The 20565-nt window shown below is 47.1% G+C and overlaps 1 protein-coding gene across 1 annotated transcript in view; it reads left to right on the plus strand.

The window, feature by feature from the left end:
* Window positions 1-20565, plus strand: part of CPXM2 (carboxypeptidase X, M14 family member 2) — a 145231-nt gene that overhangs the window by 92419 nt on the left and 32247 nt on the right. Inside the window, exons 5-7 of the mRNA XM_023224345.2 lie at window positions 1217-1301; window positions 2277-2427; window positions 18123-18211. Coding sequence (XP_023080113.2) covers window positions 1217-1301; window positions 2277-2427; window positions 18123-18211 — 325 coding nt within the window. The remainder of the gene's footprint in view (window positions 1-1216; window positions 1302-2276; window positions 2428-18122; window positions 18212-20565) is intronic.

Genomic DNA, 20565 nt, shown 5'->3' on the forward strand with positions numbered 1-20565 from the left:
CCGCAGCCCTGGGCAATGCTAGTGTATCTCCCTCCGCAGCCCTGGGCTCACAGTGGTGGCTATCAGAGGAGGAATGTGATGTGTGATCGATTCTGGCTTCTAACAGGCATTCAGACAGAGCTGGTGGGGAGGCGAGGGGAGAAGAAGAGAAGGTGTGAGGTGAGGGTTTGTTTCCAAACATGTATAAAAGCACCTAAGAATCATTTTCATGACAAGTCAGCCGGATGAACCAGAATGCATAGAACCAGCTGTTCTTTTGAAATAAACTCTACCGGGCAGTATAAATTCAGACAGGAAACTCAAAACCTTATTTGGATAGATCTCAATCCTGAGGGCAAGCAGGCAAGTAGGAAAAAGATTCCAAATACTTTAACGGGCAGAATTTTCAAAAAAACAAAAAATCTGGTAAATTGCTGCTTAGTTCCAGTATTTACAAAATTAAAGGGGGGTGAGTACTCAGGAAGACTTTCCTATATTGTTCAACAACTAACATTATAAAAAACTGAGGCAGTGAGAAAAAAAGGTATAGGTCGCTTTTCTTGCCACGGCTGTCAGGTTGACCTCCACTCTGGAAAGTCAAATTATGTCGATTTTACCCCAGAAATTTCTGTGCAGTGCGGTGTGATGATGGGGGTACGGCTTTGGGTCCAGCCATCACTGGATTCTTCCTGGGATGGGGATTGTCTGTGTGACAGCCAAGGAGAAACCCAGTATCTCTTAGAGACTCAAGATTTTATTTTTGTGATGGGTAAAATCTCATTTGTTACATTCCCAAAACAGCTTCCCAACCAAAATTTTTAGACCAGTTTGCAATCTTTACTGAGATGATTTTTCCGTTAAGTTTCTTGGGTGTGATGTAGGTGTTCAATGCAAAAAGATAGATACCAATTTGTATATCTTTATGTGTGTGATCAACGGTTAGTGATGACTAGGGGCTAGGCCGTGTTCTAAGTGATTAAAGGGCATTAGACTAAGGCTTACATTAATTCTTTAAGGTTGATGCTTTTCTGATTCCCATATTATGGATGAATAAATAGCAGCATAGATGGGTCAGTTAGTTACCTGGCTGGGGTCACAGAGCTGTAAATGTCCTGGAACCAGGGCTTGACCCAGTGCTGTCTGCCTCTGGCACCTGCTCTCCTCACCTCTAAACCTCTTCATGGAAAAATAAACATTTTAAAGTGTGTAGTCCTGATGATGTTTTATTTTCTCGTAGGAGTGACTGGGTGACATCGTATAAGGTCATGGTGAGCAATGACAGCCACACGTGGGTCACTGTTAAGAATGGATCTGGAGACATGGTGAGTCTCATCCTCCAAGTAACCATGCCTTTGGTGCCTGGCCGGGTGGAGTTTTGCAAAGAGAGGCAATGTATGATCAATTCTTTGGAAATTTGTGGATTCTGTGTCAACTCAAACCTACCACGAGGGTCTGATGGACAGAAACCCCTTCCCATGCCCTGAAGCCCAGCAGCAAGTGACACACATTTAGAACTAATGTAAAATTCAGCCTTTGTTTACTCCCATCAGGGAACTGCAGGGATACAGCCTCTTATGTAATTTGCAAGGTAGCCCTGGAAGTTGCATGCATGGGGTATGCTGGGGCCTCTTGCAGCTCTTCTTAATAGTTTCCTAACTTCATTTCATGACCTTGGCCTTTCAGTTCCATGATTAGCTCCAGCTTAGTCCTGATCCTGTCACTCTCTTCCTCAGATTCTCAAGTGTGTATTCCTAGCATGGTATCCAAGATCTTACACAGTCTGACTAGTCCGACTGTGGCCTCCTTTTTCAATCTTCTTTCTCATATTTACCCCCTACACACAGTCCTGTGTCCTTGTACAAGTGAACCAGCTGCTCTTCTGCCTAGGAATCCAATATTTAGACTTCTGCACTCATTGTTCATTTTCTCTGGATACCCTCTCATCCCTACAGATCTAAATAGCTTTCCTTCAATGCCAATTCAAACAGCCCCTTTTCCCCAAAACTTTGCCTGGTCCTCTCCATCTTCTGAAATCCCAAAGTTCTCTAGCTGTCCCTTTGCCATGACACCAATAGATTTTTCCTACAAATATAATTACCCCCTCCCCGCATACCAACTAGATGGAGGCTTCCTGCGGGCAGGGTCTAGGCCTGATTCATTTCTTTTTTTCTCTTCAATGCCTAGAACACATTAGGTTTTCCTCAATAAGGTCTTGTTGAATGAGTGAATTCTGACTCTTTTATCTCTTGGTAATTAAGCACTAAAAGATTTTCCTTTTCTTCCTTGAGCATAAATAGATATTTGAAGGGAACAGCGAGAAGGAGATCCCTGTTCTCAACGAGCTGCCCGTCCCCATGGTGGCCCGCTACATCCGCATAAACCCACAGTCCTGGTTTGATAATGGGAGCATCTGCATGAGAATGGAGATCCTGGGCTGCCCTCTGCCAGGTGAGTTCCACCTCCCCATCCTGTGCTTCCCGAAGGGTGGGAGTACTGATGGAAAACAGATGCCCAGCCAAGGCAAATAAAAATAAACTAAGCAGTCCAGGCACAGTAGCTCACGCCTGTAATCCCAGCATTTGGGGAGGCTAAGGAGGAAGGATCACTTGAGGCTGGAAGTTCAAGACCAGCCTGGGCCACAAAGGGAGACCCTGTCTCCACAAAAATAAAAATAAATAATAAAATCTAAAAATTACCCAGGCATGGTGGAGTGAGCCTATATTCCCTACTACTTGGGAGGCTGAGGCAGGAGGATTGCTTGAGCCTAGGAGGTCGAGGCTGCAGTGAGCTGAAATCGCACCACTGCACTCCAGCCTGGGTGATGGAGTGAGACCCTGTCTCAAATAAATAAAAAGATAAAAAGTAATAATACACGAAGCAATTGTTTTCTTGTGTAAAAAAAATACATGTCTGTTGTAGAATATTTAGAAAACATAGGTGAACCAAAAAGAAAATAAATAAAAATTTCCCATAAGCCCACTGGGAAGCACAGTGAACAGTGGGGCTACTGAAGTCCCTTGCCAAGTGCAGTTTTACCTACTGTGATTTTAAGACGATACCTACCACTAAGAAGTGAGCAAAAAAAAAATTATATAGAAATTTGGGAGAACACATTTATTTGTCATTGGCAGATCCCATGACACTGGGTAGTGGCGGTGAGGTAAGGAGGTGGTAGAAGTTCATTCTAAACCATTGACATAGTCTTTTTCTGATGGAGTAACTGCTCTTGGAAGCCTGTGTCTTTGAGTAAATGCTTACTCAGGTAGTATTCCGCTCGCCTTATTTTCACGTGGTGATATTTGGGGGTAACCTCAGGGTGGCTTGAAGAAAGGGGGTTTTAATTCACATGTGCCACCTGCATCTTTGGTAATGTCTTTTCTGGACAGGCTGCTCTGTCCTGGCCTTTCAGGCATTCTAAGCTTGTGCCTGGATGAAGCCTGCAGGCTGCAGCCTCTTCGTCCTGAACACACATCTCCAGGGAATGCGGCTGGCCTGAGATCACCCCCTACAGGGCGTCATCACCTCATGGGGCCTATAGGAACCTTCATATTCCTGTTCACCTGCAGTCCATCTGCACAGTCAGGCCATGGGGACATGGGGCACAGTCGTCGCTCAACCCCCAAACTCTCCAGTGAGGCCTTCCCACTCCTGCCCAGTGTGAGGTGTGGGGCTGGCTACCTGTGGGACTCCTAGACCCTCCCAGCACTGCCTGGGGCAGGGTACCAGCTCTCAGGCTGTTTCTGTAGTAACCCCCTCTCCATGAACTTACATTTCCTGTATTTTCAAAGCATACTGAAGGTCATTTAACTGTTTTTCTCTCAATCCCATAGTATTCATGATCTTGCTAGCTAACCTCAGATTTTTACAATCCAAACCTCATATTGGTGACAAAGACAGGTCTTTCTACCTAACTGCTTACCCTCACACTGGTCATATATATTTTTTTGTTTTATATTTATGTGTACTTATTCAATTGTGCAACTTCTTTTTATGTCATCCAAAGCATTAGAGACCATCTGTCTTTGGGATGCTTCTCCTTTAGCCACGGACACAATGCCATGTTTTCAATCTGCCTCAGACGGTCGGAAGTTCAGTTGTTTCTAATCACTGGATTCTGTAAACAACCCCACAGAGAACATTCTTATTTCTCTGTCCTTCTTTTGCGTGTGTCCACAATTATTTCCTGAAATTAGATTATGATAAGTAGGATTGCTGGTATGAAGAATGTGCCCAGTTTCAAGGCAGATGCAGAGAGAATGTGGAAGGCCTGCCTGATCGTGGATGTGGGCCTCCTTCTGTGGTGGGCTGGTGCAGGAATTGCCCCAGGACCAGTCCCGGCATCCTGGACCTGCCGGGCTCTCCAGCACAGGGCGACTGTGGGCGCAGTTATCTTCAGGGAGGCATTTATGGACTCTGGCCCTCTTGATGCCAGCCCAGGAGTCTTGCTCTCCTGTTCTGCTCAGCACAGCCTTGGTCTGCTTGCTGGAAAAAGTAGCCCGCGGCTTTTCTCTGTGGATAGGAATTCATCTGTTGTTGGCAAAGGACAAAGGGCAGCCTGTAGGAGTCTCATGAAATAAATATTTCCCTGTGAAGTTATTCTTGGTGTGTGTGTGTTTGAAGATGGGCCCTGGAGGTCCTTTAAACCCTCACAAAGTCAGGGTTACACTGTGAAATCTGAATTCATGTATGGACTTAGAATGGTTCTATTTTCCACCCCCCAAATATTGAGGACTATTTTTTTTCTAGAAGTTACTTAGCAGTTTGCTTAGAAGGGAGTGGCTGTTCATGCATGTCGCCTGATGGGGTCATGTCCAGGGATGGGGCTGCTCAGGGGTGCAAAACGAGTCTTGCTCATCACCCTGGTGCTAGGGAGATTCTTTTGTAAAAGTTATTGAGGCCAGGGCCAGGGATTACCCAAGGTGACCTCGTGGTTTAAATGCAGCCTCTCCAAGTCTGCACTTCCCAGGCCTCTTTCTCATGAAACATTCATTTACCTTTGCTTCTGTATCCCTTTGTTCTGTCCCTTTCTTCCCTCACCGTCTTCCTGTGAACTCTCCGGTGGGGGCGGACGAGGGTGCTGGTGCTTTTTAAGACTCTATGCATAATGTTTCCAGAAATTTTTGAGCTGAAAAGTGAATTACCATATACCATGGTCTATTAATAGAATTTTTAAAGCTCAAAAGTAAAAGAAAATGGAGAGTTGTTGTTGAATGGGTAAAGACTGTCAGTTTTGCAAGATGAAAACATTCTGGAGATGGCTGGTGGTTTCACAGCAAGGTGTATGAACTCATCACTACTGCACTATACACTGGAAAAATGGTCAAGATGGTAACATTTATGTTATGTGTAGTTTTCCACAATTAAAAGTAATTTGGCAGGGCACGGTGGCTCACGACTGTAATCCCAGCACTTTGCAAGGCTGAGGCAGGTGGATCACTTGAGGTCAGCAATTCAAAACCAGCCTGACCAACATGATGAAACCTCATCTCTACTAAAAATACAAAAATTATCCCAGCGTGGTGGCGGGCGCCTGTAATCCCAGCTACTTGGGAGGCTGAGGCACAAGAATCACCTGAGCCCGGGAGGCGAGGTCACAGTGAGCCTAGAACACACCACTGTACTCCAGCCTGGGTGACAGAGTGAGACCCTATCTCAAATACACACACACACACACACAGCCTTAAATAAATAAATAAAAATAATTTGATTGCTATTAATAAAAAACAGTAAAAGCAAGTCCTCTTTTCTAAGGTTGAATGGACTAGTCCATTTTGCACTGAATATCTATGCTTATCAGAACCTGGGGAGAATTCTGAAGATAAAGTTTTAACAATAAAAAAATGTGAGTTAAGAACTGTGCCAGCTGACTGGCCAGATGGTCATGGCCTTGATGGTTTTCAGAGATTTTGCTGTTGCAAACAACACTGCATCACACACTGCCTGGCTCTTAAAAGGACTAGGTGAGCTTTGCAAATGATTACCCCACTAGGCTACAGGGTTGGTACCCAGCATTGTAGGAAATGACCTTCAAGGTAGGGAGGTGGCTGTGCTTGAGCCCCTGGAAATGCCCAATAGCTTCTATTATGAATGTGTGAGGCTTTGGTGTCTTTGGGGGAAGTTGTCACTCATTCTACCTCGTCTTCCTGGCCACCAGGTCTGAGCAACTGTCCTCCCTCTGCACAGCACTGAAGTGTCCAGGGTTCTTGGCTTCAGAGAACCTAGTGACAGGCACAGAGATCTGTGGACAGGAGCCACTCCCTCAAGCACAGAGGAGCTGCCGAAAGGCAGTGCCTTGGAGTCAGTCCTCCAAGTCGGCCAGGAGCAGGTGACACGCTGCGTCCTTCCTCCCAATATGTACATCCTCCCAGCCCATGTTCACTAGTTCATAGTTATTGAAAAGCTATTTTAATTGTAAGGCCACCACCTGTCTTGCTAAGCTATGATGTTTCAGCCAGTCACCCCACCCACCATCAAGATGAACAAATTGGAGAAAGGAATGGGCTGTCGCTCTGCTGGGTCACTATGGGTGCAAGACTTTGTACATAAATTGATTTGCTTTGCTCCCTTCCATTTTTGTTTGCAAAGTCGGGCCTGTAGTCTGAATACCCTCTTGTGCCAAGGAGTTGATCATTCATTTGGGCCCCAGTCCTGGGCTCTTGAAAAGATAGGAATTAGAGGGCATGAAGCAGCCATTGGCTTCCTCATTCTAGGCCTCTTTTTGCTGAGGGTGATGTCATCAGCGTCTTTTTGATGGGCATTGACGAGCTTCTTGGAGTTGCTGAGTACCAGCTGAGCCCTTCTGGTTGCCGGGGCCTTAAAAAGGAGATGAGTTCACATTGCTTTCAGGGGAAGCCTGGTGGACAGAAGGGTCATGAGCTTTGGCTCAGCTCGGACCTGGGTGCAAATTCCACTTTTATTCCTCTGCAACTGTGGTCTCAGGTAGCCTGTGCAAATGTTCTATGGTTTACTTTCCTATGGAGTGGAGGGAATACCTTCGCTGTAGGGGTGTGGCTGAGTCCTTCAACTTCTGTGGTAATGCTTTCATAAAGCATTCAAATAAAATAACACAAATATTCATAGAACATTCAAATACAATAACACAAGTATTCCTCACAGTCCGATGGGAAATCCCAAATCTCCTCCTTCCCTAGGGATTCTGGGGACTCTGGGTGGCTGCCCACCGGTCTTCTGCTGCCTGCGGGGCCCTGCTCTGCTCTGGGCTGCCTTGGGTCTTTCCTGCCCGTGGCTCTGGGTTCTAGAACAGCAGTCTCCACTGATGCCGATTTGCATGCGTGAGTATTGCAGAAGGTCTGGGGATAACAAAAGGGCAGCCCAGGCAATCAGCATTTCCCTTCCTGAGTTTTCTTGTCATCCCAGCAAGGGGAACCAATCTGTTGCTCACTGCCTTCCTCCCCGGTCTAGCCCGCTGCCCTGCCGCACTGGCGTCAGAACTGTGCTCTCCCTGGGGAGATCTTTCCTATCTGTCTCTGCTTCTCATTTCCCATCTCTGTCTCTGCTGTCCCCTGGCTTCCTGTCTCTGGGGCTTCTGGGCTGGGGTAGTGGGCGGAATGTCTGGGTTTTTCTTTTGATAGAGACCTTCTTCCATCCTGGCTAGCTGGCGCCTTGCCTTTCAAAACCATGAGTTCCGTGAGAAGAGCTCTGCTACTCCCCTAGGAAGCAGAAGAGGCTGCTCTTGTTTTGACTGTAAGTTTCCAGCAGCCCCTCCATTCCTGATCCGGGACTCTGTGAAGATTAAATGACTGTGCTTGTAGAGCACCAGTGCATGGTTAGTGCTCAATATGCTTTATTTTTCCCAATTTTCCCTTCTTCATCCTTGCCCTGCCCGAGGTTTGGCTATTTTGTTCTGTGGCTGCCTCATTTCTGAGGTCACCAGATCCCATAGGTGGTGAGTGGATGTGAGAAGATACTTCCTCCCCATTAACCCTGTCCTGGTTTTGTTTTCTGTGCTCTCTGTGACTCGCTAATGGTGCTAAATCATTACTTTCCCAACAATAAGAATGCCAAGGCCTCTCCCTGTGCAAAGTACTCTGGGATTTGAGTTTGAAATAGCAGGTCACATGGGGAACCACAGATTTCTCTCCTAGCCTGTCTCAAACTCTGGGCCTGGGTTCAGCTGTGCAGCAAGAAGTCCACTGCTCACTGTACAGAAGCAGCTCAGTTCGGAAGGACAGCCTCTCGTACTGGACATTTGTTCAGGGCTCGCCACGACTGACTGCACCAGGCTGAATAGTGTCCCCAGAATTCACATCCCCCTCAGAACCTCCAATGTGATCTTATTTAACAACAGGGTCCTTGCAGATATAATCAGTCAAGAGGAGGTCCCCCTAGAACCTTGTATGTGATCTTATTTAGAAACAGGATCCTTACAAATGTTATCAATCAAGAGATCATACTGGATGAGGGTGGGCCCTTAATCCAATGACTGGTGTCCTTAAGAAGAGAAAACAGACATACAGAGGCACACAGGGAGAATGCCACGTGACATCAGAGGTGGAGATCGGAGTGATGTGGCTATAAGCCAAGGGTTGCAGACAGTCAACGGACATTGGAAGACGCAGAGAAGGATCCTCCCCTAGAGCTTTGAGAGAGACCCCGGCCCTGCTGATGCCTTGAAGCTGTATCCTTCAGAACCGTGAGAGAGTCCATTTCTGCTGTTCCCAGGCTGGAGTGCAGTGGCACCATCTTGGCTCACTGCAGCCCCCGCCTCCTGGGTTCAAGCGATTCTTCTGCCCCAGCCTTTCTGAGTAGCTGGCATTATAGGCATGCACCACCACAGCCGGCTAATTTTGTAGTTTTTGTAGTAGAGACGGGGTTTCTCCATGTTGGTCAGGCTGGTCTTGAGCTCCCAACCTCAGATGATCTACTGCCTCTACTTCCCAAAGTGCTGGGATTACAGGCATGAGCCATCACGCCCGGCCCCCATTTCTGCTGTTTTAAGCCACCTGGAGTGTGGTGTGCTTTGTTATGGCAGCCCCAGGAAACCAATACTGAGACTCAAAGATGGCACACTCTCGTGACTGTCCTCACCCCTGACGATGTGGCTTTAATTTTAACCCCCACCCTACCTTCCATTCTCTGTTCTGCCATGGTAATAGGGTGATAGCATTGCAGCTTCAGGTGGGCCCCTGTTAGAGACCTCATGTGCCCTAGAATGTGCATCTTCTTCATAACTGGCCTTTCCCAAATAACTTGACTAGAATGTCCACCCATCCATTTATTCATTTACTCACTCACTCATTCATATATTAAATACATATGGGGTGCCTGCTGAGGCAGATGCTTGGGAATCTGAGATAAGATAGATACACTTGCTGCCCCTGTCTCTCCTGGCACAATGCGGGGGACCTGCCTGTACCTGTGAGATGCCTTTATTCCTGGTGAATCCTTCTCAGCTGAGGTGGGATCGGCACTTGCTGGCTGCAGCCTGTCCTCCCAGCAGCAGAAGGCAGCTTCCCCTTACTGTTAAATATAGTGAACTCCAAGTTTCTCTTCAAAGAACCAGTATGTCAGGATGTTCAACTCTCTTACTCTTTGTTCTCCATTTTAAAGTTTAACTTCCTGGTTCTCTTTGCCCCCTCACCCCTAGTTTCAGTAAACAACCTTTTCCACCGGTTCTAATCAGTAGTTCACATCAGTTCCCCTGGTCACCTGCTCCGTCCTGAGTCACCCCTGGTCACCTGCTCTGACCTGAATTATCCTGAGTCACCTGTTCTGTAACCACCTTTATCGCCAAACTACTCACCATGCCACTCTGGCTTGCACCCCTGCCCTCTAAAATAGCCAGTTGGAATCAGCTCAGACTGTGCGGTCCAACCCTAGCCAATAGCGGAACAGCACAGCAGCAGGGGCTCCCTGCGTCAGGAATAAGAACCCTTTCCCCTCCCTCGTTCAGGCTGCTCTCACTGTTGCTCCATCTGCACATTGCACCCTTCCATAGAAGTAAAATTGCCTTGCTGGGAAGATTCTTTGAGTGCTGGTTCTTCTTTTCGGCACCAAGGAACAAGCATTTGTCTCTATCAAGTTTAAATAAATGTGAGATTTCTCTTCATGGTCCAGCTGCCCAATGTTGATGATCTTGGGAAACTGTTAAAACAGTCACACTCTTGAAAACTGTCTTTCCCGACAGCTTCCCTGCCAGTCAAGCTGCAAATTGGCCCAGGGCTGTCGGCACAGCAGCATCTGCCAAGGAACCAGAGGGTTTCCTGGACTCCCTCTCCCACAGCAGAGAAGCCGTGCGATGGGGACATAGGAAACGGGGTGGAAGTGAGCGAATAAGCACAGAGGATGTGCTGCCACCTCTGAGGGGCCCTGTGGGGTGGCAGATTTGATGCTCTTGCTGACAGTGATGACCCAGGATCAGGTGAGGCTGTGCCTGGGAGTCTGCAGCTCCTGGGTCTCCCTTGGCCTTGCTCTATAGGAATTACTTTGTCATCAGAGCAGTCAGTGGGGTCTGGACAAAGGTGACTGCATCAGACAGCCAGCTCTTTGTGGGAGGGGGAGGGGTTTCGTGCTCAGCTCACATGTGGAGCCAGGCCATGTGTGTTCAGGGGTCTGCTGAGCATGTTGGGGCTTAGGGAGGTCACAAGGCCACCGTGGCAGCTGTTCCTTGGGTAGGAGGCTGGTGTTGTACCAGGTAAAGAAAAATCTCCTGTGACCTAGCACCTCCGGTGTCCTCAGTCCTCGGAGAGCACTTTGGGGGCTAGGGATCCTTTTTTTTTTTTTTTTTTTTTTTATCAAGGTGAAATTCATATAATATACACTAAGCCTTTTAAAGGGTACCCTTTGGTGATATTTAGTGTATTCATAATGTTGTGCAAGCCCCAGGTCTCTCTAGTTTCAAAACTTTGTCATCGCCCCCTAAAACCTCCCTGAACCTGAAACTGAACAGCAGGTTCACTGCTCTCACCGCACGCAGAGTCCAATTAACAAGAATGAGGTCTGGTATAAAGAAAGTGGTTTATTCTGATGCCAGCTTAGGGGAAGAGGCGTCTTGTCTTTAAATGTGCCGCTTCACTTTCCGAGCAGAAAGTGGGCACTTTTAAAAGGCAGGGGAGGGAACAAGCAATGGTGAAGGGTCCATGCTAGCTCTGATGCCTTCCCTACTGGTTGGTCGGGCTGGTGACTGCCGGCACCTTCATGGGCAGGCAACCTCCTGGAGGGGGAAAGTTTCATATTGGGCTTGCTTTGCTTTATAAATCCACTTGTAACTCTCCAGACTTGTTTTGGAGCAGATAATTAAAAGAACTTGCCCGGTAGGGAGAGGCTAGTGAAGGGGGAGGTAAAAGGCTGTATCTGCATTCCTTTTTCTTTTCTTTCTTTCTTTCTTTCTTTTTTTTTTTTTTTTTTTTTTGAGATGGAGTCTTGCTCTGTCGCCCAGGCTGGAGTGCAGTGGCACGATCTCAGCTCACTGCAACTTCTGCCTCCGGGGTTCAAGTGATTCTCCTGCCTCAGCCTCCTGAGTAGGTAGGATCACAGGTGTGTGCCACCACTCCCAGCTAATTTTTGTATTTTTAGTGGAGACCAGGGTTTCACCATGTTGGCCAGGCTGGTCTTGAACTCCTTACCTCAGGTGATCCACCCACCTCAGCCTCCCAGAGTGCTAGGATTACAGGCATGAGCCACCACTCTTGGCCTGTATTTGCATTTCTAAAGGGCTAAGTAGGAAGTGGGGAACTAGGGGAATAAGAAAAGAAGAGAGAGAAAAAAATAATTAAACCATCTCTTAGAAAAATGGGGGCTTCAAATCCAGAGTAATCACTCCCCAGTCCTCTCCGCCATCCCCGGGTGACCTGGAATTTGCTGTCCCTGTGGGCCTGCCAGTCTGGATGGAGCATTCACAGGTATCCTGAGCCCAGGCTTCTAGGTTGCAGGTGAGCTGCCTTCCCAAAAAAGGAATCTCTTTTTTCCCCAGTCAAGCACCGACTCATTTCAGTCAAGGTCCCAACCAGAAGGCAGTAAACAGCAAGCACAGCAGCCCAAGAATCTTGGTCCCTTTGAAGTCCCAGTAATGGGACTTAATCTGGGATTCTTACTGTTCTTTTAAGAATAGTCCCATGTACAAATGACCTAAGGTCAGGAGTCCGAGACCAGCCTGGCCAACATGGCGAAACCCTACCTCTACTAAAAATACAAAAATTAGCTGGGCATGGTGGCGGGTGCCTATAATCCCAGTACTCAGGAAGTTGCAGTGAGCCAAGATCGCGCCACTGCACTCCAGCCTGGGTGACAAGAGCAAAACTCCATCTCAAAAAAAAAAAAAAAAAAAAAAAAAAGAAAGAAAAAGTCTCATGTAGTGAGCAGGTGCTTGGTTTGGGGCTCAGGAGCCCTGAGCTGTGGCTGGTGTGGGTGCTGGTACCAGCAGAGGGTGAGATGGGTTCTGATGCTGCCAGGCCCACCTAGGGCCTCCTTCCACCTTTCCTAGATCTCCTCTTCCAATTGTGTCCCTTTTCCATCTCTGTCTGCACTGACATCTGGTCCCCAACATGGCTCACAGCCCAGCTGCATGGGGAACTGGCTGTAGCCACCTCAGAGCCCAGGCCTCCTACCACTGACACTCAAGCCTTAGCCAGCCTCCTCTTCCTTCCTCCTCCTCTGAGGGATTGTGGCCTGAGTCTCAAATCACCATGGGTGTGCTAACTGAGGGTGTGCCCCAGAGAAACACAAGTCACAGAAGCATCTGTGGCTGTTTTTTCCAGAGGTTCTCAGGAGATTTAGTATTTATACATTTTCCTTACAAGAAGGGGGGCAGGTTGGCACTGAGGCAAATGATGACATCTTTGGGAGACTTTAGTGCCCGGTAAATCTACATTTGACATAAGATAGGTGAACATTTGAAGAAAAAGGGAATAGAGGAGGCAACGTCTCAGGGAGGGGTGAAGGATGTTGTCTTTTTTTGGTGCTTGGGAAGATAAGCTGTGCCTGGGAAGGATCTTGTCTTTTGAAAGGACTGGTTTCGTTTAGCCCATAGGGTAGAAAGCCTAATGACTGGCAGTGAGGAATGGGGTATAATGAGGAGTGTCCCATCTCCATCCGTTGTAGCTGTGAACTCAGCTTCCAAGGTTTCTCTGGGATTCTCTTGGCCAAGAAGTGGTCCTTTCAGTCAGTTGGGGGCTTAGAATTTTATTTTTATTTCTCACTCCTGAACAACCTTGGATGTGCATAGGGTCCTGGGAATGTCCAATTGTTTGCTGTCAGGTATGGGGTCAGTGTCTGCTTGAGCTGCCTGATGCCGCAGAGCTTAGGCCTCGAGTTTCAGGGAAGGCAGCTGGAAGCAGGGCCTCTGTCTCTTGTTCTCTCTCACACATGTGCTTCCCGAAACAGAAGATGAAGAGGAATGCAGCCTTTGCCACACGTCTGTCTCCGTCTGCAGATGCGTGTGCTCCTTCCATGAGCCTTGAATGAGCCCCTCATGGTTGGGGGCCTTGTATCTTTCATGCTTATTTCCCCAGCATCTCACACAGTGCTGGGCATGTAGCAGTGTTCAGTGAACAATAGGATGAAGTCAGTAAAAGCTTTTTGCTTCAAGATTAAAGCTATATCTGCATCAATCAATTGGCATTGGCCAAATGTAGGTCATATCTAGCCTAAGATGGGATCATGAGATTGCTTTCTCATATACTATGGTCATTAAGACAGCAAAATAACAGGCTGATCAATTAATAATTAAATTTTTAAGTAGAAGACATCTGCAGGCATGCATCTGCCGAGTCAGAGCTGTGATCCTTAAAAAGCTAAAGTGATTTAAGCCACGTAATTAAGTTGTCACAGGAAAGGGGATACCGAGCCAAAGTTGCTTGAGCTGGTTGGAGAGGGTGACCAACCAACCCAGGCTGCCAGGGACTGAGGGGTTCCAACGACATGATGCTTCCTATTTAAAACCAGGACAGTTCTGGGAAAAACCGGGACAAGTTGGTTGCTTTGTTGTTAGGCCACATGTCAGAGTCCCACGTACTATAGGTTGGGGAAGCGACAGATAAAATAGAGTGTGTTCAGAGGAGGAAACCGGGGCAGTGACAGCCCTGGAAATCATCGTGAGGGCTGTGCAGGGAATAGGGATGTTTAGGCAGGAACAGAGACAACTTAGGGGAAAATAGGCTACATTTCCTCCAAATCTGTAGGACCGTCATGTAACTGATGGAGGGTGTCCAGGTTCTTGGCATCTTGAATAAAGAATTGGACAAAATGCATAAACAAAGCAAGGAAAGAATGAAGCAACAAAAGCAGAGATGTATTGAAAATGACAATGAAAGTACGCACCACAGGGTGGGGGTGGGCCTGAGCATGGGGGCTCCAGAGCCCCATTACAGAATTTTCTAGAGGTTTCCACTGGTCACTTCATGTATACCCTATGTAAATGAAGAGGATGAAGTAAAGTTACAAAGTCATTTACTTGCCCTCTGTAAATGGAAAGGGTATTTCCTGTCATAGCTGAAGTGTTTCCATTTGATTTATGTTTGGACGAAGGGAGGCAAGATGGCGCAGTTCCGGCTTCTTCACCGTCAGCTTTCCCGCGCGGGAAAGACACAGGTCGACTGCGCAGGCGCAACCCGACCTCCGAGGGAGAAAAACCGGAACCCGCCTAGCCACGCCTACTGCCCCGCCCCTGACCCGCCTATGTCCCGCCCACTGCCCGCCCACTTCCGGGCCCAGGACATAAAAGCCGCTCCCGGTGGGCAGGCGGTGCGCCCTTCCTCAGCCCACACTTCCGTCAGGACCATAGGAACTCCACCCGAGAGCTCCACCGGGTGACTCCCAAGGCCTCCCGTGCCGGAGACCGTCGGACCTCACCCCTCTGCCACACCTCCTTTCCTGAAGCTGGGGGTCCAAAAATAAATGTGCAGTTTTGCTCCTAGCCTTGCCTACTCCCTGGTCATTTAATACTCGCCCTGGTTTCCTAGAAAGCAAATCAGTTTCCAGTGCCCAGCTGAAGGAAGGAAGTGTGTTCCTGAGTCACAGGCCCACACTTGCATATCTGAAGCACCTGGAATAGATTCCCCACATGAGTGTTACCGGAAAAGGGTCCCAATTCAGACCCCAAGAGAGGGTTCCTGGGCCTCACGCAAGAAAGAATTCGAGATGAATCCATAGTGTAAAGTGAAAGCAAGTTTATTAAGAAAGTAAAGGAAGAAAGAATGGCTGCTTCATAGGCAGAACAGCGGCCTGGGCCCCTCAGCTGCTTCTATTTCTTGTTACTTCTTGATTACACGCTAAACAAGGGGTGGGTTATTAATGAGTTTTCTGGGAAAGAGGGAGCAATTCCTGGAACTGAGGGTCCATCCATTTTTAGACCATATAGGGTAACTTCCTGATCTTACCATAGCATCTGTAAACTGTCATGGAGCTGGTGGGAGTGCCTTTAGCATGCTAATGCATTATAATTAGCGTATAATGAGCACTGAGGACCACCAGAGGTCACTCTTGTTGCCATCTTGGTTTTGATGGGTTTTTCCGACTTCTTTACTGCAACCGGTTTTATATAAGCGAGGTCTTTATGACCTGTTCCTTGTGCCAGCCTCCTATCTTATCCTGTGACTTAGAACGCCTAACTTACTGGGAATACAGCCCAGCAGGTCTCAGCCTCATTTTCCGCAGCTCCTATTCAAGATGGAGTCGCTGTGGTTCAAACAACTCTGACAGGAGGAAGGGCTTCTCTTGTCCACAGAAGGAAGCCGGGGATAGCTGGCTTAGATGACTAACTGGCTCTGTCTATCGACTCTGGGCTCAGTCCTCACTCATCGCTTACCTAAGTGCTGGGCTCCTAATAGGGAGGGTCTCAATAAAACTTTGCCCAATCAGAATAAATGGACAAATAAGGGAGTATTTGTTCAAAATGTGGGTGACTGAAAGTTGTGAAGTTCTGAGACAGTTCTGGAAAAGGTACCCATACCTTTCAGAAGCCCGATTAGCCTTGAGGAAGGAAGAATGTTGCCAAACACAGAGCTCTTTTGTATTTAGGGCTCTCAGTTTTTCTTCAATCCTTTTTGAGAACCTTGAAGGCATAATTTGTGTTCCAAAACAAAAGGGGCTTTAAAGTCCTTTGAAAAGACACACCACCCCCCCCCCCCCCACCCACTGAGGTTTAGGGCGTGTTGAATAGCTCTTAGATAACAGCCTGCGAGTAAGTTAGGTGTAAATGAATGCAAAATACATGTTTTACCTTTGTTTTGAAACTGGCAGGTTTGGAAATCAAGGGAAGGCAGCTTGCCCGAGGCGTGGTCAGCCTCCACTCCCAAAAGGAAAGGGCTTGAGAAATAAATCACTGAGGCATCTGGTTAAGCCTGAATGGCTTTGCTTTCTTGTCTGGACAAAATGCCAGTTGTACTCCCACGTTATTTCCCTTCCCATAACAGTTATTTGTTTGTAATTGCATGACTGGAAAACCGTTTGTGAATATTAAAGCTGTATTTTCAGTGCTTGAGTCTGTATGTGATTTTTAACTTGTTGCAAGTGGCCTCTGTTCTCAAGGGTGGAGCCAGTCTTTAAGTGAACCTTGATCTTTTTGGGTATGGCGCTTGTGACCTGTGGCTGTGGGGATGCAGGCACAGGGCTGGCTCAGTTGATGGCAGATGTATGTAACACGTGCTGAGTATTCTCAAACTGTGAATGTCTACAGAGCCAGCTGGGATCCTGTTGCAGTGTGGTTTCTAATTCAGTAGATCAGGGCTGGATCTAGCGAACAGCCAATGCTACTGGTCTGTGGACCACAGTTGGTGGCATAGATCTGGCCTCGCTGCTCCACATACCACAGAGTGCTCATCCCCCCACTGCCCTCACTGCCTCTAGAGTGGCCCCGGGGGAGCCACTGGGTTAAACAGACAGCTGCATGGTTCCCACATTGCTCACACGGTTTCTAGGGCTGCGGGTTCTCTGCATTGGAGGGAGCACTGAACAGAGCAGGAAATGCACCACATTTCCAGTGTCATCTTCTTGACGGAGATGTCACCAGGCTGACTGGGGGACCTCAAGGCAGATGGAGTGGTCCATTCACGGCTGCCCTCCTTCTTGCTCTTGCTCTTCCCTGTCCTATCCTCTCTTCTCTGTGTTCTTGGTTTTTGTAATTATATAAACTATACACACAGGAATGCAGAGAGGGAGTCAATTTATATGGAAGGGAATCAAGTGAAGAGCAGACATTGCCTCCCTGACCCCCGAATCCCAGTCCCCAAAGGTCAGCTCTGTTAACACATTCTGATTATATCCGCTAGGGTGCTTCAGCTCCCACAGCAGAAACCCCAGTTCCCACTGGCTTAGCTGCAAAGGTGGGTCTTTATCTTGTCCAAGGTTGGGCTCTGGGGTTGGTTGATTCAGTTGCTCTTAGTGTTACTGGAGTTCTCTGACTTCTACTGTGGGTCATCTACACCACGGAAGTCATCCTGAGGCTAATTCTTCTTGAGGTCAGATGGCCATAGTAGCAAGTGGGCAATGTGCTTCTGCATTCTTACTGCTGGGGAGAGATTGTTACTCAATCCTCCTCTGTGTCAATCAAGTCCTTCCCTTCAATCTGGATCAATGACAGTGGCCAGTAGATGCTGTGTTCTGATTGGCCAGTCATGTTGGAGCCCTGGAGCTGGGGACTTGAGATCTTCCTAGAAGTGGGAAAGGGGGATTCCCAAACATAGGGCTTTTTTAGGAAGGAAGGAAGGGAAATGAATGCTGGGTAAGAGGCTTATAGGGTCCACATCCTTCCAGAAGTCTCCATGCATATGTGTGGAGTCTTGATATTCATTCATTTATTTATGTAGTGCTGACAGCTTGCTGGGTGCATAGATTTGTCCCATCTATGCTAACAATAAACCATTGAGAGAGGTACCGTTCTTTTTCTTGTTTATGGGTAAAAAACCAAGTCAAACACTGTGCAAGTAACTTTCCCACTTATATACTCATACGGCATGTAAGTAGAAGAGCGGCGATTTGAACCCAGGTATTCTGGCTCCACACTCTTAACCACTGGGTAATTCGGACGCCTAAGTTGCTTCCTGCAGTTTGGTTTTCTCATCTCTGAACCAACCTTAGAAGCTAGAGATTGGGCTGCACTGTCCCTGCAGTCCCCATGTGTCTCTAACAGAGATGCCATGGGAGATAGAAGGATGGGAGTGAATTCAAAATCATGTTTCTGTCCCTAGATCCTAATAACTATTATCACCGCCGGAACGAGATGACCACCACTGATGACCTGGATTTTAAACACCACAACTATAAGGAAATGCGCCAGGTAAGACCCAGATCACAAAGCCTCATGCCAGGAATTCGTCAAAAAAAAGCAACATATTATGTGTCCATAAGCGCTTAAATTTTTTTTTCCAGAAGCTGATGATTAGGGATCTGAATGATCATTTGATGGGCTGAAGACACATTAAATGCTTGTCATTTCAAGATTCGGGGTTCAGGTGACCAGAGGAAGGCTTCCTGGCTGGCAGATTGTTGAAACACAGTTTGAATCCAGGTTCTTCTCAGTTAATACTGTAGATCTTAAGAATTATTGTGGTTTTGAGTGCTATTTAAGGATGTTGGTCAGATGCAGAGTTGAAGAAGAAAAAGGATCTAGGATAACATAATAATAGCGGAAAATATTCACATAGGACCAACTTATGTACATGACCGTGTTCAGTCCTAATAACTCTAGAAGGGTAGGGACTGTTGTTATTGTTATTTGCAGATGGGAAAACAGCACGGAGATACTATAGCACTATCCCTTATTATTCAGATTCTCAGAGTTTCAATCTTGGTTGCATATTGGAATCACCTGGGGAAATTTGTAAAGCTAGTAATAATTGAGCCCCATCTCAGGCCAATTAAAGTAGAATCCTTAGGAGACAGGAGCCTGGGGATCCAGATTTTTAAATCCTCTTTTTGTGATTCTGCTGTCCAGCCAGGTTTCAGAACTACTGGTTGATAGCTTCATAGCTCTTAGTATTGTTAGAAAGAAAAGACAATCCCAGATGAGATTTTTCCCCAGATTTAATTATAGAAACCCAATAGTTCTGAGCTTTTGACAGCATTTGCATACTGAGTGCACAAGGGGGAAGGGACAGTGTGTTTATTAGGACAAGCTTAAAAGGCAGTACCTACGCTAAGTGCCGTGCCTATGAAATACTGTTCTGCGCCCACCCCCAGCAGGTGCTAGAAAGCATGGGGAGGAGCTGGCAAATGAGAAATCCTTAGAGAGCTAAGAATCTGAAGAGACAGAACATGCAGAAATGTCCTTCTGAATACGTTTACAGAACAAGCATCCACCAAGGGCAAATTAACATGGCTCAAAGGGAGGGCTTGTAGGTGCTAAGGGAGGGGAGCAGCCATCCAGTACAAATGTGGAAGATGTTTCTGAGGTCAGAGTAATTAAGCGGAGCTCCAATCCCATGGAATGAACAAGGCTGGTTTGTCTTGATGTGATCTAACTTGAGATACTCACACAGCTTCCAGACACCTGTCAGCACAGACTTAGAGGTGGGATGTGCTAAGAAATCTTCTTGCTGTCTTGCTCTTCAGAAATCAAGATAATGTGTTTGGACTTGAGGGCTGTGAATCATCCCTGCTGCTCTACATTTTTGGGGTATTTATATGGCTCTGCTCGCCATTCCATTTTATGGAGCGCTGATGTGTTAACTCCGCTTTGCTCACTGGACATCTCAGCACAGCTTCGTGAGCTCAGAAATGAGACAGATATCAACTCAGTGCAATTAATGTCAAAAGCAATAAATCTAAATGCCTTTAAAATGAGTGAATTGCACAGAGACTTTAGGTAGCTGTTATCTGTAAATAGTTGTCTCGCGTGGAGACTTGGGGCTCTTTTCTCACAAGGAGAGCAAGCGGAGTATGCTTCATTACCCCAGGCAACTCTGACCACTACTGGAGCCAAGAGGTACCTTTGGATAATCAGTGCAGCCCCCTCAGGTGACACTGGAAGACCCGTGTGAGATCCCACAGCTCAGCAGTTATCAACTAGAGACTGTCCGGGAGAGCGCCCATCAATCCTGAAGAGTCTTCAAGCCAGAAATGATTTGCCATTTGGATTCCTGGCTCCTGGGGATGGGAAAAAAGTCAACATTTTGAGCAATTTCCCCATATGGAGTCTGCTAGGTTACTGTAGAAATCTTTCTCCCTCAGGAAAAACTTGTTCATTTTTCCTACTATTGAAAGAGACATTTACAACAAACCAAAAAAATGAGAAACAGAAGCAGGAAGCAAGAAGTGAAAATAGAAAACCTTATTGCATTGTACGAGGAAGATAATGAGGGGACATGTGACTCTTTTGTGCAGACAGCACTGACTTGCAAGGCACAGTTCCAGGCAGAGGGGAGCTGCAGGTGGTTGGGTGGAGAAGGGAGGAGGAGAGGAAGGAGAAAGTCCTGACATTGACACTATAAGGCAGAGAAAGGGAATTGTTCCAAGAAAATACGGAGGACCTTCATAGCGTATGTTGCAATTTATTCATGCTTAGTTGCTGGTTTATGTGTACATTGCCTGTCTCCCTCACTTGGGGCAATGAGGGAAGAGACCCTGTCATTTTATCATCCGTAGTGTGCACTTGATCGATGTGTGTATTTGAGGTCGTTACAGTCATGGGGG

This window comes from Piliocolobus tephrosceles, chromosome 9 (assembly GCF_002776525.5).
Source record: "Piliocolobus tephrosceles isolate RC106 chromosome 9, ASM277652v3, whole genome shotgun sequence".
Classification (NCBI taxonomy): Eukaryota; Metazoa; Chordata; class Mammalia; order Primates; family Cercopithecidae; genus Piliocolobus; species Piliocolobus tephrosceles.